Here is a 15,534-nt window from a genome sequence, read left to right on the forward strand (position 1 = left end):
GGCTCAGACTCAGCCTCAAAACCAGAGTTTGTCATCTGTGTGTGCCAGCTTCTAAACTCAACCAATATCAGTAGTAATGATGATGATGATGAATCACACATATTCAGTACTTCCTAAATGTTGGCATTGTTCTAGTGCCTATCCATGAATAAATTGATTTAATCCTCATAATGTCTTGACGAAGTAGATATTTTTATTTCTACTTTTTAAAAAAGAGTTATGCATTTATTTTAGAAAGAAAGAGAGAACAGGGGGAGGGGCAGAGGGAGAGGGGGAGAGAATCTCAAGCAGATGCCCTACTGAGCGTGGAGCCCTACACGGGGCTCTGTCAGACCCTTGGGATCATGACCTGAGCCAAAATCAAGAGTCATATGCTCAACCAACTGAGCCATCCTGGCAACCCTCATTTCTATTCTAACAAAGGAGGGTTAGGAAACATGACCAAGGTGAACTATACCCGAGGCAGTCGGGCCCCAGGCTCTGGAGTGCCAGCTTCTATCCATTCTGCTACACCAGACTGCCTCTTGGAAAGGAGCCTGAAAAGTCTCAAGCTCTGTTAGATGTGAGATGGCACTATAGATGAGTCTAAAACGTGGCTGCTCTTCCCAAGCCAGGAGCACGACTCTCAGGGGGATCTGCAGGAACTTTCCCCTTTCAGATACTGTTATAGAATGCCAACCCCAGGAGCTGCAGGACAGACCTTCCGGATATTCAGAGTTGGCAAGGGGCAGAGGTCGGAGAGAGGAGAGACAGTGGAGGGGAAGTCATGGAAATGAAGTCCTCCACAGCCGTGGGCCTTCCACATTAGTGGCCCAGGGGGGTCCCTGACATGGGAGGATCGGGCTTGACATGAACAGACCCTGACAGCCACATTTCTGATCTCTGCCCACCTCAGCAGAAGATGCCTGAGAAAAATAGGATGCAGGCACTCAAGGAAAGCCCGAATGTCTTTTTGTTAGGAAGTGTGGATGTGATAGGGATGCACATTCAGAGGGCAGAGAGGAAGAAATCCCACTCCTGATGGCACAAGAATGGGAGGCATGACAGGGAATGAGGACCACACTGTCCTCCCTGAGAAATTGGAGAAATGCACGTTTGGGCTGGAGGGTCTGGAGAATCCGAGGAGCACCTCCCTAATCCCAGCTAATTGCCATCTTCAACAATAACCCTCCAATTAATGCTCAGCAAAGACCCTGATGGCCAAGACCAGGCCTCTGAGGCCTCAGTGAAGAATTTTCCTTATCAGGCGTATTCCAGAGCCAGTGGAGACTTTCCAAGGGAACTCATGCATGTCAGCAAGGGGTTCTAATGCTTGAATTCACTGACTACTCATTTTTTTATACCAGGGTTTATGAGATCAAAGGCAGTGCTGGAAGAGAGCAGAGGGAAAATATCTTTAAAAACAAGAGTATCATGGTTTGGTAAGAGTGTTTTTGCAGCATGAACACATTTTTATGTGAGTACACAGGGAGTAATGGTTAGCTCTGCACATTGGGGTCCCTGGTAGCTTTCCAGAAGAGACGACATTTGATGTGACCTTTGAAAGGCTCTTCATACTATGGGTCCTGAGGATGGCTAGTTTCTGGCAGTTTCTTCTTAGAGGTGTTCTTTACTTTCTCCTGTCACTTCTCCTGCCCCAGTCCATCCTGCCATCACACTGGTCCTCCTAAAGTGCCGCACTTCCTCTGTGGATCCTTACTGCTTTTTAATTCCCTTAACTTGCATTCAAGGACCTCCAGAAGTTGGTTAGACTTATCTTGTGTTCAGCTCACAAACTTTTTCTCTTGCTGGACATGACTGGTTCCTGTCCCTCATCACTACTGCATTTATTTCTGTGGTACCTGTTGCTTGTGTTGTTCCCTATTTGTGATCCTTCTTTTTTTATTTTTAACATTTTATTTATTTATTCATGAGAGACACAGAGAGAGGCAGAGACATAGGCAGAGGGAGAAGCAAGTTCCCCACAGGAAGCCCAATGTGGAACTCGATCCCAGGGCCCCGGGATCATGACCTGAGCCAAAGGCAGTCGCTCAACCACTGAGCCACCCAGTGTTCCCTCCTGTATGTTGTCCTAATTACATCATGCCCTTAAATCTCATCTGGAATGTCACTTTTCTGGGATGCATCATTTGCTAATGGTCTTATAATAGCCACTCACAATAATTCATTTTCATGCTAGAAATTTTGGCATTGGGTTATTTAGAGGATCCCCAAATTTAACTCATACTACAACTTGGATAGGAAGATAAAATAAACATTTTAAATTTGCTTACAAAAGAAATCATATTTCTCCTAAGTGTCTCCTCACTGCTTATCTGGGGGAAATGACATAAATATATAACCCATATTAAAGCTTGGTTCAATCCTATTATATAAATCATCCCTTTGTTAATGGTTTATCTCTTCTGCATAAAAATGCTCCATTTATTAGATGATCTCCCTGTCTCAGCATTTCTCCTCAAGTTGTCGATGAGAATGACTTGTGTATCCTCATGGCTTGAGCAGGAAAAAGAGATCTCTGTCTTCAGGATGGTCCTTGAATGAGGGCTAGTGCTTGAATGAATGAGCCTCCTCCCCTCTTCCTTCTTCTCCTCCTAATCTCTATACTCTTCCTCCTTCTTCTTGTCTATGCTTTCCAGGTTGGCTGCCCCCTCCTGATTGAGTCAGGTCTTCCTGATCTAGGATCTGTCCTTTCCTTATTAGCTCCACTTATTCACGTTTTTAAGATTTTTATTTATTTATTTTAGAGACAGAGAGAGAGTGTGTGTGGGAGGGGGACAGTTTGAGGGGGAGAGAGAATCCCAAGCTGACTCCCCTCTGAGTGCAGAGCTCCATGTAAGGCTGGATCCCAGGACCCTGAGATCATGGACCCTGAGTTAAAATCAAGAGTCAGATGCTTAAGTGACTGAGCCATCCAGGTGCCCTGCCACTTAATCAATTTTAATTTAACATTTGGACAGCAATTTTATTTCCTTAATTGCAAAGTCTTACTTGTGAATCCACAAACAGTAACCCACTATGTCAGTATATTTCATGCGATGTAGATGCTACATCTCCAGTAAATAACAAGCTCTCTAAGTGACAGCAGTGGATGTTCTCCATAGCATGTAACCTAGGCAAAGCCCATAAAGTATATTTAACAAATGTGTTGTCTTAACTGATAGGAAGAAATGCTTCTCATGGAAAGGAAAGCTGAAGAATGTTTGGTATTCAAGTTTCCTAAATATCAACTGAACTATTTAAGACACAAGAATCCCTAGATTGTCTTGAGCCAGGGCAGGGGACCCAGCAGAAGCCAACTAGACAGCCTTAGTGTTGACATTGGAAGAATGCCAAGTAAATGAAAGTGTTTAAAGTAAGTCCTCAATGTCTTTCAAGATTACTAGAAAGTGGTATCATATAATGGAACACTTGTTACTTTGGGAATCATTCTTGGCTCTGTCATATTCTGGGTATGTGTCTTTGGGCTAGTGACTAAAGACTGTGTAGATCACAGTTTCCTCTCTTTATAAAAATGAGGGTAATGATAACTCTGACCTACCTCCCTCAAAGGGTGGTGGTGAAGAAAGAATGTCAGTAATGATCCTTCATAAACTGGAAAGCACTATTCAGAAACAGGATTTCCCAGGAACAGAAACCCACCCAAAATAGCTCAAGAAAAATGGGACTCACTGTTTGGATGTGCAGATATTAGTGGAATTTGGGCATCAGCACACCTTGAGGGGGCCTGGACCCAAGAATCAAAAAGTGAGAAACCCAAGTTACATACTTTTACTGAAATACATGGTTTATCATCTTTCCTGCTTTCATGTCTAATTCATTCTTCTCTGCTGTGGGAATTGGCTTGCTTTGCCTCAACAGGCATCTCATGAAAGAGATGGTTAGCTCAGCCACACAGTGATGGGAGTCCTCAGCTCTAGCTCTTCTGGTGCAATCCCAGATTCCTGGGAAAGACTGTCCAGAAGTGGACCTGGTGTTTGCCTCTGATACTCAGCTGTGGCCAAGGAGGCTAGGTCTTGTGTCCAAACCTGGCCACCCTTCCAGCAAGGACTAAGTGGAGGCTGGCTGTTATTTAAACATTGTTAATTTTGTGAAACTTCATTGGCTTATGAAGTTTTATATTTTTAAAGATTTTTATTTATTTATTCATGAGAGATACAGAGAAAGAGGCAGAGACATAGGCAGAGGAAGAAGCAGGCTTCCTGAGGGGAACCCAATGCAGGACTCGATCCCAGGACCCTGGTGTCACACCCTGAGAGCCAAAGACAGACGCTCAACCATTGAACCACCCTCGCGCCCCTGGGTTTATAGAGTTTAAGGCAGTCAGGAATCAGCAAGAAATGTCAGCCCCTAAAGCCTGCTTCCCCTAATGCAGGAAGTTGTTTTCAGTCTGCTCTCTCACACTCTTTGGCTTGGGTTTCAAAGAGTCGGATATAGAGAAAACTGGCTGTGGTTAAGGGAAGAGGAGGCCATAGAATTTTATCAACGGATGATCTTCCCTGGGGCTGGTTTGGAAACACAGTCCTCATTTCAAGAGAGAAAGGTCAACCAGTTTGATCTTTAGTTCTACTCTTTCTTTCATAGGTGTGACCTGGGTTAAGGTTTAATCTTTCTTAAACAGAAAAATGTGGATGCAGTACAGGATTTTGGAATGATTTACTGCAAACTAATACAACCGATCCCAGGGGGATGCTTATTTCTTATATTTTATCTCTTCCCTACCTACTTCCAAAAAGGATTTGAGACAGATTATAAAGGCCAGAAGCATAAATACAGTAAGATACAAAAGTCAAGTAGTGAAAAGGGGAGAAACGAGAGAAATTGTATTGTAAGATTCTGGATGATAATATATTAATAATTATTTGTAGAAATAAAATAAGATGGGTTTCTACCTTACACCACATATCAAAATAAATCCTCAATGTAACAAAGAGTTAAATATAATTGCTAAATTAGAAAGGAACTAGAAAGATACATTTCAGTATTTATCTGTTCTTAGGGTAGAAGAAGCATTTCTAAACTCATTTATGAAGAAAGAAGCCTTAAAAGGAAATATTAATAGAACTGACTACCAGGACGCCTGGGTGACTCAGTGGTTGAGTGTCTGCCTCTGGCTTGGGGTGTGATCCTGGGGTCCTGGGATCGAGTACTGCATCGGGGTCCTTGCAGGGAGCCTGCTTCTCCCTCTGCCTGTGTCTCTGCCTCTTTCTCTGTGTCTCTCATGAATAAATAAATAAAATGTTAAAAAAAAATAGAGCTGACTACCTCAAAACATAAAGCTTCTTGACTTCTCAAAGCACCCAAATCAAAATCAAATGGGGAACACATTTCCAGTACAGATGGCAAAGAGTTGATAACCTTATTAGGAAAGTTGATAGTTGTTAAAAATAGCAAAAAGCAAATATACATGAAAACTATCAAACCTAAGTAAGGAAAGAAAATATAAATTAAAATAATGAAATTCTATTCAACACGATTGGAAAAATGTTAGAAAATTATAATATCCAAGCTGAGAAGAGAGATTGAGAAAAAGGGAATTTAGGGAGCCTGGTGATAACAAGGAAGGAAATATCTGGAGGGCTATCTGGCAATAGTTTAAAAAGCTCATGAAACACACCCTTTTTCTCAGAAATTTTCTTACCAGAAATTTGCTTTTGGAGAATTATCAAGGATTTGTGTAAAGATTTAGGTACAAGAATCTTTATCTTTTATTATTTTTTTAAAAATAGATACTATTTCCCAAAGGTTTTATAAGGACCATCGATTACTTTTGTAATAAGAAAAAATAGAAAATAATATATTGCCTTTCTGTATCCATTTTCTTTAATTGGGAAGTTTGTGTAGGATTAATTAATTCCCATCAATTGGGAAGTTCGTACCCAACTTTGAAGAGTAAAGTCATATTTTGTTAGCTTTGGAAGTATCGGATGGGAGGGATTAGTAATTAAGTAAAAAGATTTCTGAGTCATCAAGACTTGCACAAACACTTTTTACTATTATTATGAGAGCTCCCTAGAGCATTTACTTAGAATTTCCTTGCTGTTGTAGACAGAATTTGAATGAGCTCTGTTTTCTTTCTCTTTCCATCCTCTGGCAGGTTGAAGGCAGGCACCTAGTTCCAGAGAAAAGCAGTGGTTGGGGGCCTGGCAAGAAGGGAAGAAAGACACATGAATTAAACAACAAAAACAGAAACAAAGAAACAAATTCTCACAAAGCACAACAGTTTGGGGCCAACCTAGGGGCAAATAGTCCTTCCCATTGAAATGGTTCCTTGAAGGCATGGATGATAGTTAATATTCCATATAAAGACCTGGAGTCACCTGGGAAGATTAGAAGCAAGATGGTGAAGAGAGAGCATTTAAATATGGGGAAGAAATGATGTGAATCCTTGGTGGGGTCTGGTCTCCTGAGACTCTTGTAAACTCGTTCAGCCTTTCCGTGGCTTGTCTCTCTGGGTGATGTGCTTGTGGCCTTTCTTCTCTGCTTCCAGGACTGCCCTCCTGATGCAGAGGACTTCAGAGCCCAGCAGTGCTCTGCCTACAATGATGTCCAATATCAGGGGCGTTATTATGAATGGCTTCCTCGGTATAATGATCCTGCTGCCCCCTGTGCACTCAAGTGTCATGCACGGGGACAAAACTTGGTTGTGGAGCTGGCCCCCAAGGTACTGGATGGAACTCGCTGCACCACAGACTCCTTGGACATGTGCATCAGTGGCATTTGTCAGGTGAGCCACACCTGCTTCCCATACCCTGGTTCATGTGCCATGCTTGCTCTCCATAAAGAGACTTTTGTTCATGTAAATGAAATATTGTCTTTGATCATCTTCATGTAAAAAATATTGTAGAGGGTGTTACTTGCCTTCAAGTTATGTTTTACTTATTTAAAAGAGTGTAAACTTTGTCCACATAGAATCAAAATATTGCAGTAAATACCATCTTAGGATTCCTCTGGGTCATTGGATCTCCAGCTTGAAGGGACATCAGAACCACCTGAAGGACTGGTTAAAACACAAGGTGATGGGCTCCCACTCCCAGAGTTTCTGATCCAGTTAGGTCTGGGCTGGAGCCTGATAATTTGCATTTCTAACAAGTTCACGTGGGGGCTGCTGATGCTGCTGGTCCAAGGACCCCATTTAGAGAACCACTACTTTGGAATGGTAATGTCAAAAGGTCCTTTTTAACAACTTATTGTTTTATTAAAATGAATTTATTATTTTGGGTCTTTGGGAGCAATGACTTACTTATTAAAAAATTAGCACAAATGCATTCCAGCATATTTTTCAGAGTGGGGTTTGCAAAACTGTGATGCATGTAACTGAAACATCCCCCACACCCCCTCCCCCAGCTTGCAGTGGGTATGAGGATTCAGGGCACTGTGACAGGTTGTTGAGATAGAATGGGAATGACAGGGAGATGATGAGAGTCCACTTCCATTCCTTAATCTCTGGAAAAATATTTTAAAAGAATTATGTCTAGTATTCCATACCCAATTATGCTCATAACAAAAACAGTATGAATGAGAGCAAGTGGACACCTCAATAACCTACCAAGTGTTGGGCACCACCAGCCATCTCAGATGTTTCATAGTCAAAGGTGAACCATGTTCCTGCTCTTCAAAGTAACTTCTCCTTCTTCCATCTGTCCATCTAGAAAATGGCCTCCAGTTACTGCAAAATTTTGGAGTCCTTGATTCTCCTTTTTCAACACATACAGCCAATTCATTGTCATTCTGTATTCAAAAGTCTTTTTATTGAATCCACCATTCCTTTCTGTCTGCATGACTTCTTTTTTGGTCTAAGCCTCCATCAACTCTGACCTAAAATGCATTGCTAGCCTCCTCTTCTGATCTCCCAGCTTCCACCACTGTTCTTCTCAGGTCTACTCTCCAAACAACAGCTGAGAAACCTAAGAAAACCTGAGAAAAAACCTAAGAAAGCTTCATTTTAAGAGTTTGTCACTCCCCTGACTCAAATCTCTCAATGACTTATTGCATTGATGTGAAAACTGCGACCCTTGCTTGCCTTTCCAGGCTCTTCCTGGACTATTTTTGCTCCCTCCCCACCCTTTTTAAAAAATAGACTTAATTTTCTAGGTTCCCAGCAAAATTGAGTAGCAGGTACAGAGAATTCCCTTCTATCCCTTGCCCCTTTATATGTATAACCCTGTCCACTATCAAAATCCTGCACCAGAGTGATACATTTGTTATGATCAATGAACCTACATTGACACATTATCACCCAAGACCTGTGTTTACATTAGGGTTCACCCTTGCTGATGTGTATTCCATGGGTTTTGACAAATGTTTGTTGACTGTTTCTACCAGTAGAGTATCTTACAAAATAGTTTCACTACCCTAAAAGTTCTCTGTGTTTTTCATATTCATCCTTGCCTTCCCTGCCAACCCCTGGCAAGCATGGATCTTTTTACCATCTCCATAGTTTTGCCTTTTTCAGAATGTCTTATAGTTGGAATCATAGAGTATGTATGCTTTTCAGATTGACTTCTTTCACTTAGTAGTGTGCATTTAAGTACTCCATATTTTTTCATGACCTGGTAGCTCATTTCTTTTCATCATTGAGTAATATTCCATTGTCTGAGTGGACCACATTTTACTTATCCATTTACCTACTGAAGGATATCTTTGTTGCTTCCAAGTTTTGGCAACTAGAATAAAGCTGCTTTAAACATCCATGTGAAGATTTTTGTATGGACACAATTTTTGACACATTTGGGAAAATACAAGGAGTATAATTGTTGGATCATGCTAAGAGTATGGTCAGTTTCATAAGAAAGTACCAAATTGTCTTCCAAAGCAGCTGTACCATTTTGCACTCCCCACCAGCAATGAATGAGACTTTCTATTACTCCACATCCTCACCAGCAGCAGTAGTGTTGTCATTCTTCCAGATTTGGACTCTTCTAGTAGGTGTGTAATGGCATCTCATCATTGCTTTAATTTGCAAGTCCCTTAATGACATATAATGTTTAGTATCTTTTCTTCTACTTATTTGCCATCTATAAATCCTCTCCAATGAGGTTCAGCTCTTTTGCCCATTTTTAAGCTGGGTTGTTTGTTTTCGATTGTTGAGAGTTATTTGTATATTTTGGGTAATAGTCTTTTGAAAATATTTTTCTCCCAGTATAATTCATTTTCCCACGTTCTTGACAGTGTCTTTTGTAGAGCAGAAGCTTTTAACTGCAATGATGTCCAGCTTAACAATTATTTCTTTCCAGGCATTGTGCCTTTGGTAGTACTGTACCTAAAAAGTCATCATCAGGGCAGCCCGGGTGGCTCACAGTTTAGCGCCGCCTTCAGCTCAGAGTGTGATCCTGGAGACCTTGGATCGAGTCCCGCATTGGGCTCCCTGCATGGAGCCTGCTTCTCCCTCTGCCTGTGTCTCTGCCTCTCTCTCTCTCTCTCTGTTTCTCTCATGAATAAATAAATAAAATCTTTAAAAAAAGTCCTCATCATACCCAAGGTTATCTAGATTTTCCCCTATTTTATCTTCTAGGAGTCTATAGTTTTTTGTTTTACATGTAGGTGTATGATTAATTTTGAATTAATTTTTGTGAAGGATTTAAGTCTGGCCTAGATATTTTTTTTTTTTTGCCTGTGGATATACATTTATTTAATTACCATTTGTTGAAAAGATGATCTCTTCTCCATATTATTCCCTTTTCTCCTTTGCCAAAGATCAGTTGACTGTATTAATGTATTTCTATGCTCTCTATTCTTTTCCATTAATTTATTTCTCTTATTTTGCCAATACCACACTATCTTGATGACTTTAACTTTGTATTAAGTCTTGAAGTTGGGTAGTGTTAGTCTTCTGACACTGTTCTTCTCTTTCAGTATTGTGTTGACTATTCTAGGTCTTTTCCCTCTCTCTCCATAAACTTTAGAGTCAGTTTATCAGTATCCACAGAATAGCTTCTTGGAATTAAATTGAGAAGAACTAACATCCTGAAAACATTGAGTCTTCCTGCCCACAAAGGTGGGATATCTCCCCATTTATCTAGTTCTTTTTTTATTAGTTTCATCAGAGTTTTAAAGTTTTCCCCCATATAATTCTTGTACAAAATTTTTGTTAGTATATTTATTTTCATGAGAAATATCAGTCTGTAGGTTTCTTGTAACATCTTTGTCCGTTTTTGGTATTCAGGATAATGCAATTCCCATGGAATGAGTTAAGAAGTATCCTCTCTTCTTTTTTCTGGAAGAGATCATAGAGAATTGGTATAGCCTCTTAAATGCTTAGTAGAATTCACCAATGAATCCATTTGGGCCTAGTGCTTTCTCTTTTGGAAGGCTATTAATTATTGGTTATTATTGTTGTTCCATTCCATTTCTATGAAAGAAATGGAATGGAACAATTCCATTCAGATTATCTGTTTCTTCTTGTGTGAGTTTTGGCAGATTGCGTCTTTCAAGGAATTGGTCCATTCCATCTAGATTATTAAATTTGTAGGCACAGAATTGTTTATATTATTTCTTTATTATCTTTTCAATATCCATGAGATCTGTAGTGATGTCCCCTCTTTCATTTCTGATATTAGTAATTTGTATCTTCTTTTTTTCTTAGTTAGCCTGGTTAGAGACTTGTGATTTTATTGATCTTTTTAAAAATCAGCTTTTGGTTTCATTGATTTTCTTTATTGATTTCTTGTTTTCAATTTTACTGATTTCTGCTCTAGTTGTTACTATTTTTCTTATTATTATTTTGGATTTAATTTGTTCTTTTTCTAATTCCCTAAGGTAGAAGCTTAGATTATTGATTCTAAATTTTTCTGTTTTTCTTATATATGCATTAAATGCTGTAAATTTCCCAGTAAGCATTGCTTTTACTGCATCCCACATATTTTGACAAATAGTATTTTCATTTTCCTCAAAATATCTTAAAATTTCTCTTGAGATGTTTTGACTCATGTTATTTAGAAGTATGCTATTTAATATCTAAGTATTTTGGAATTTTCCAGCCATATTTCTGATACTGATTGCTAGTTTAATTCCAATGTGGTCTGAGAGTAGATGGCATATGATTCCATTTTTTAAAGAGATTTATTAAGATGTGTTTTATGTCCCATAATGTAGTCCATCTTGGTGAATGTTCCACATGACCTTGAGAAGAAAGTGCATCCTACAGTTCTCAGATGAAGTAGTCAAAAGATACCAATTCTATCCAATTTTTGTGATGATGCTGTTGACTTCAACTCTGTTTTTACTAATTTCTCCTTGCTAGATCTATCCATTTTTACAATTTTATTTATTTATTGAGAGACACACAGAGAGAGGCAGAGACATAGGCAGAGGGAGAAGCAGGCTCCCTGTGGGAGCCTGATGAGGGACTTGATCCCAGAACTCTGGGATCACACCCTAAGCTGAAGGCAGACACCACTGAGCCACCCAGATGTCCCTGGATCTGTCCATTTCTGATAGAGGGCTTTTGAATTCTCCTGACTCTAGTAGTGGATTCATCTGTTTTTCCTTGCAGTTCTATCAGTTTTTGCCTTGTCCCTTGTGACATTCTCATTAGGCACATACATATTAAGGACTGTATGTCTTCTTAGAGTATTGATCCCTCTATTGTTACATAAATGGTAACAATAAATAAGATAAAACAATAAATAAGATAAAACAATAAATAAGATGTAACAATGGTGTTACATCTTAAATCTGGTAACTTCCCTTGCTCTGATGTCTGCTCTGTCTGATATTAATATACCTACTCCTGCTTTATTTTGATTAATTAGCATGCTATGTCTTTTCCCATCCTTTTACTTTTAATCAATTTATGTCTTTTTATTTAAAAGGGGATTCTTGTAGACAATGGATAACTGGATCTTGTTTTTTGATCCACTCTGACAATATTTGCCTTTTAATTGGTACATTTAGGTCTGTGATGTTTAAAGTAATTATTGATACAATTGGATTAATATTTACCATATTTATTACTGTTTCTATTTGTTACCCTTATTCTATGTTCTTTTGTCCACTGTTTTTCTGCTTATTGCTGTTTTAATCGAGCATTTTATATGATTGCATTTTCTTTCCTTATTTTAATACATGTTATACTTCTTTTTTTTTTTTGCCTTTTTTAGTAGTTGCCTTGCAGATTGCAGTATATATTTATACCTAGTTCAAATTTACTTTTGAATAACACTATACTACTTCATGGGTATAGAGAAAATACCTGCAACAAAGTAATAGTAACAACAAAATTCTGATTCTTCTCTGTATCCCTTGTATCATTGCTATCATTCATTTCACTTATGCATAAGCATATATCTACACAAATATACATATCTAAGCATATGCAATTTTTTAAAAGATTTTATTTACTTATTCATGAGACACACACACACACACACACACACACACACACACAGAGAGAGAGAGAGAGAGAGAGAGAGAGGCAGAGACACAGGCAGAGGGAGAAGCAGGCTCCATGCAAGGAACCCGACATGGTACTTGATCCTGGGTCTCTAAGATCACACCCTGGCCTGAAGGTGGCCCTAAACCACTGAGCCACCCGGGCTGCACTAAGCATACACAATTGAACAGATTGTTTCTTTATCATTTTGATAAACTATTATCTTTTGCATCTATTAAAAATAACAAAACTAATGTTTTTATCTTCCTTTTTTCACTCTCCAATGCACTTCCTTTCTTTATATAGATCCAAATTTCTGACCCATATCATTTTCCTACTCTGAAGAATGAGGTCCACTAGCAAAAAAATTCCCTCAATTTTTATTTGCCTGAGAAAGTCTTTATTTCTCTTTCACTTTTGAAGGATAATTTCATAGGGTACAGAATTCTAGGTTGGTGTCTTTTTTTTCTCTCAACACTTTAAATATTTTACTCTACTGTCTTCTTGCTTACATGTTTTCTAAGGAGAAGTCAGATGTAATTAATTTCTTTGCTCCTCTATTGGTAAGGTGTTTTATTCCTCTGGCTTCTTTCAAGATTTTTCTTTATCTTTTTTTTTTTTTTGTAATTTGAATATGATATGCCTACATGTAGTCTTTTTGGCATTTATCTTTATTAGTGTTCTTTGAGCCTCCTGGCCCTATGGTTTTGTGTCTGACATTAATTGGGGGAAATTCTCAGTCATTATTTCTTAAAATACTTCTTCTGTTCCTTTCTTTCTTACTTCTCCTCCTAGTATTCCCTCTATACTCATGCCACACCTTTTGTAGTTGTCCCACAGTTCTTGGATGTTCTGGGTTTTTTTTTTTCAGTCTTTTTTTCTTTTTGCTCTTTATTTGGGATTTCTATTGACCTCTCCTCAGAGATTCCACTCTTCTCCCTTTTGTGCTGTTTTTCATTTCTGCCTAAGTGCCAGAAAGCTCTTACACATGCTGTTCCCACTGCCTTTTACCTATGCTCCTGGCTACTCTTATTATCTTCAGGGTTTCAGCTTAATATTGCTTCCTTAAGACGGCTTCTGGGATTACTATACTTAAATTAGTCTTCCTGATTCTATTATAATACCTTTTAACTGCCCTGGTAATATTTCATAATTACATATTTATTTGTGAGATAATTTGATTATGACATTCTCCCATAAAGAATGTAAGTTCTTTAAGGACAAGAATCACACATTTATTGCTCATTGCCATACCCCAGAATTCTTACCATTTCTGGCCCCATGGAGGGTCCTTAGTAAAAACTGGTTGAACAAGTGAGTTTACTCACTTGCAAATGCAGAGGTTATTCAAATATTTTGGTCCCTCTTTTATTTCTCTTTCAGCCTCCACTCCTGCATTTCTAGTTCAGTTTAATGACCATTCTGGGAGATTCCACAGGTTCTGTCAATTCAGCATGCTCCCTCCTCTGCCTCAAATAAGCTAGTATTGTTCTTACCTGATCTATGAGTTATTCTAACTGTTATTCCTATTCATTTCTGTTTATGGTACCAGAATTCTCAATGTTACCTTCCTGAATTCATATTGTAGTCAATGGATTTACTCCCATGTGCTCTATATCTTGCTGCTTCTGTCAAGTATCTCATATTTTAGTCTTTTCTCCCCTCTCACTTTCACCTTTTGACCCCAAGACTAGACTAGCCCCTCTCCCTTCGTGGCCTAGCCAGTGTCTCTTCCTTTCTCTACTACTCTTGAACCATCTTATTTGGTGTTTGCTATTGACAAATCTTCTCAAAGATCAAGCCTTACTACTTCATTCTTCTATTTTATATGCTGCTAGTGGTTTATCTTTATTCCAGTTCACTTTTGGTATTTTCCTCTAAATGATAATGAAAGTTAAACACTTGTCAGTGGAATCATGCTTTTTAGTTTTCCAAGTTTTTGACAATGAGTATGTGTTGCTTGCATAATTAAGAAGAATTACCATTAAAAGTAATTAAGTTTGGGTTGAAGAAGAATAATCTGGATAAGGTAATGTTTTGATGTTGAGGTTTTGAAAAGTTGAGTAGTAGTTACATAAACCAGAATGAGGAAGGGAGTCAAAACAGAGTGAATAGTACTTGTGAAGAGATATAACAGTAGATATATTTAAGGATCAATGACTCATTCTGTAGAGTTGAGGTGAAAAACACCCGTGGGATAACAGTAGAAGTTGAGGTTACAAGCATAAGTGGAAACTAATCATTAACATTCTGAAAGTTACAATAGGAATTATTGAAGAATCTTACAAGTAATAGCCTAACTGGGATTGTCATTAGAAAGATCACTCAAGTGGCAATGTGGCAGATTATTTGGAGAGGAGAGGGTCTGGCCAAACCATAGAAGGTCAAATGTGGGTTAACAAGAACTTAGAGTATGCAGAGGTGGGCTGAATGGAGAAGGGATGACAAACTGTAGAGGTTAATTAAGGTCTTTTAGGACTGGATGATATTGGATGTGGTGAGTGAGAAAGAAGTTTAGAATGAGGCCTGGATTTCTGACATGATGACTAAGTAGATAATGAGACCATTCCTCAAGACAGAAAGTACTGGGTGAGGACCAAATATATGGGAAAAGATGCTGAGCTTGATGTACCTGTGAATAGCGAAGTTGATATATGAATGTAAAGCTTAGAAGAGAATTCTAATAGAGCAACATAGATCGTGGTTAAGGCCAATGTATGTCCTTGGAGACTGAATAAAAAAAAGCAGATTTCCAGTGACAGAGTCCTGGCCCCATCATTTTTGGAGCAAACTTCGGATGGAGTGCATTTGATGGGGACAGAACTTCTGTATAATAGAAAACTGAGAAAAAAAAGTTAAGGGTGGGTGAGTGTTTAAGAAGAAAAGTTAGCAGTGTCAGTTTAGAGAAGTCAAGAGGACTAAGGGGGAAGTATACTTGCTTCATGTGGCCCAAACAAATACCACTGGTGATCTCAGCTTCAGCATCCCAGTGACATGGTTGGAGTGGACAGTGGTGGCAGATGTATTCATTTCCTGTGGTTTCATTCATACCACCTCTAAGCCTTGGTCTTTTCAGTATATAAAAGGGAGGCATTATTCTCCATGTAAGTCCTATTTTAAACCCGTTCTTTCATGAAAAACATTCCATGAGTCCAGCCCAA

At 38.8% G+C, this 15,534-nt stretch overlaps 1 protein-coding gene across 2 annotated transcripts in view; it reads left to right on the forward strand.

Annotated features, from left to right (window-relative positions):
• Window positions 1–15,534, forward strand: part of ADAMTSL3 (ADAMTS like 3) — a 340,042-nt gene that overhangs the window by 124,665 nt on the left and 199,843 nt on the right. For both annotated transcript variants that reach the window (XM_041752919.1, XM_041752918.1), the window contains exon 6: window positions 6,491–6,727. In XM_041752919.1, the coding sequence (XP_041608853.1) occupies window positions 6,491–6,727 (237 nt within the window). The remainder of the gene's footprint in view (window positions 1–6,490; window positions 6,728–15,534) is intronic.

Source organism: Vulpes lagopus, chromosome 4, assembly GCF_018345385.1.
Source record: "Vulpes lagopus strain Blue_001 chromosome 4, ASM1834538v1, whole genome shotgun sequence".
Lineage (NCBI taxonomy): Eukaryota > Metazoa > Chordata > Mammalia > Carnivora > Canidae > Vulpes > Vulpes lagopus.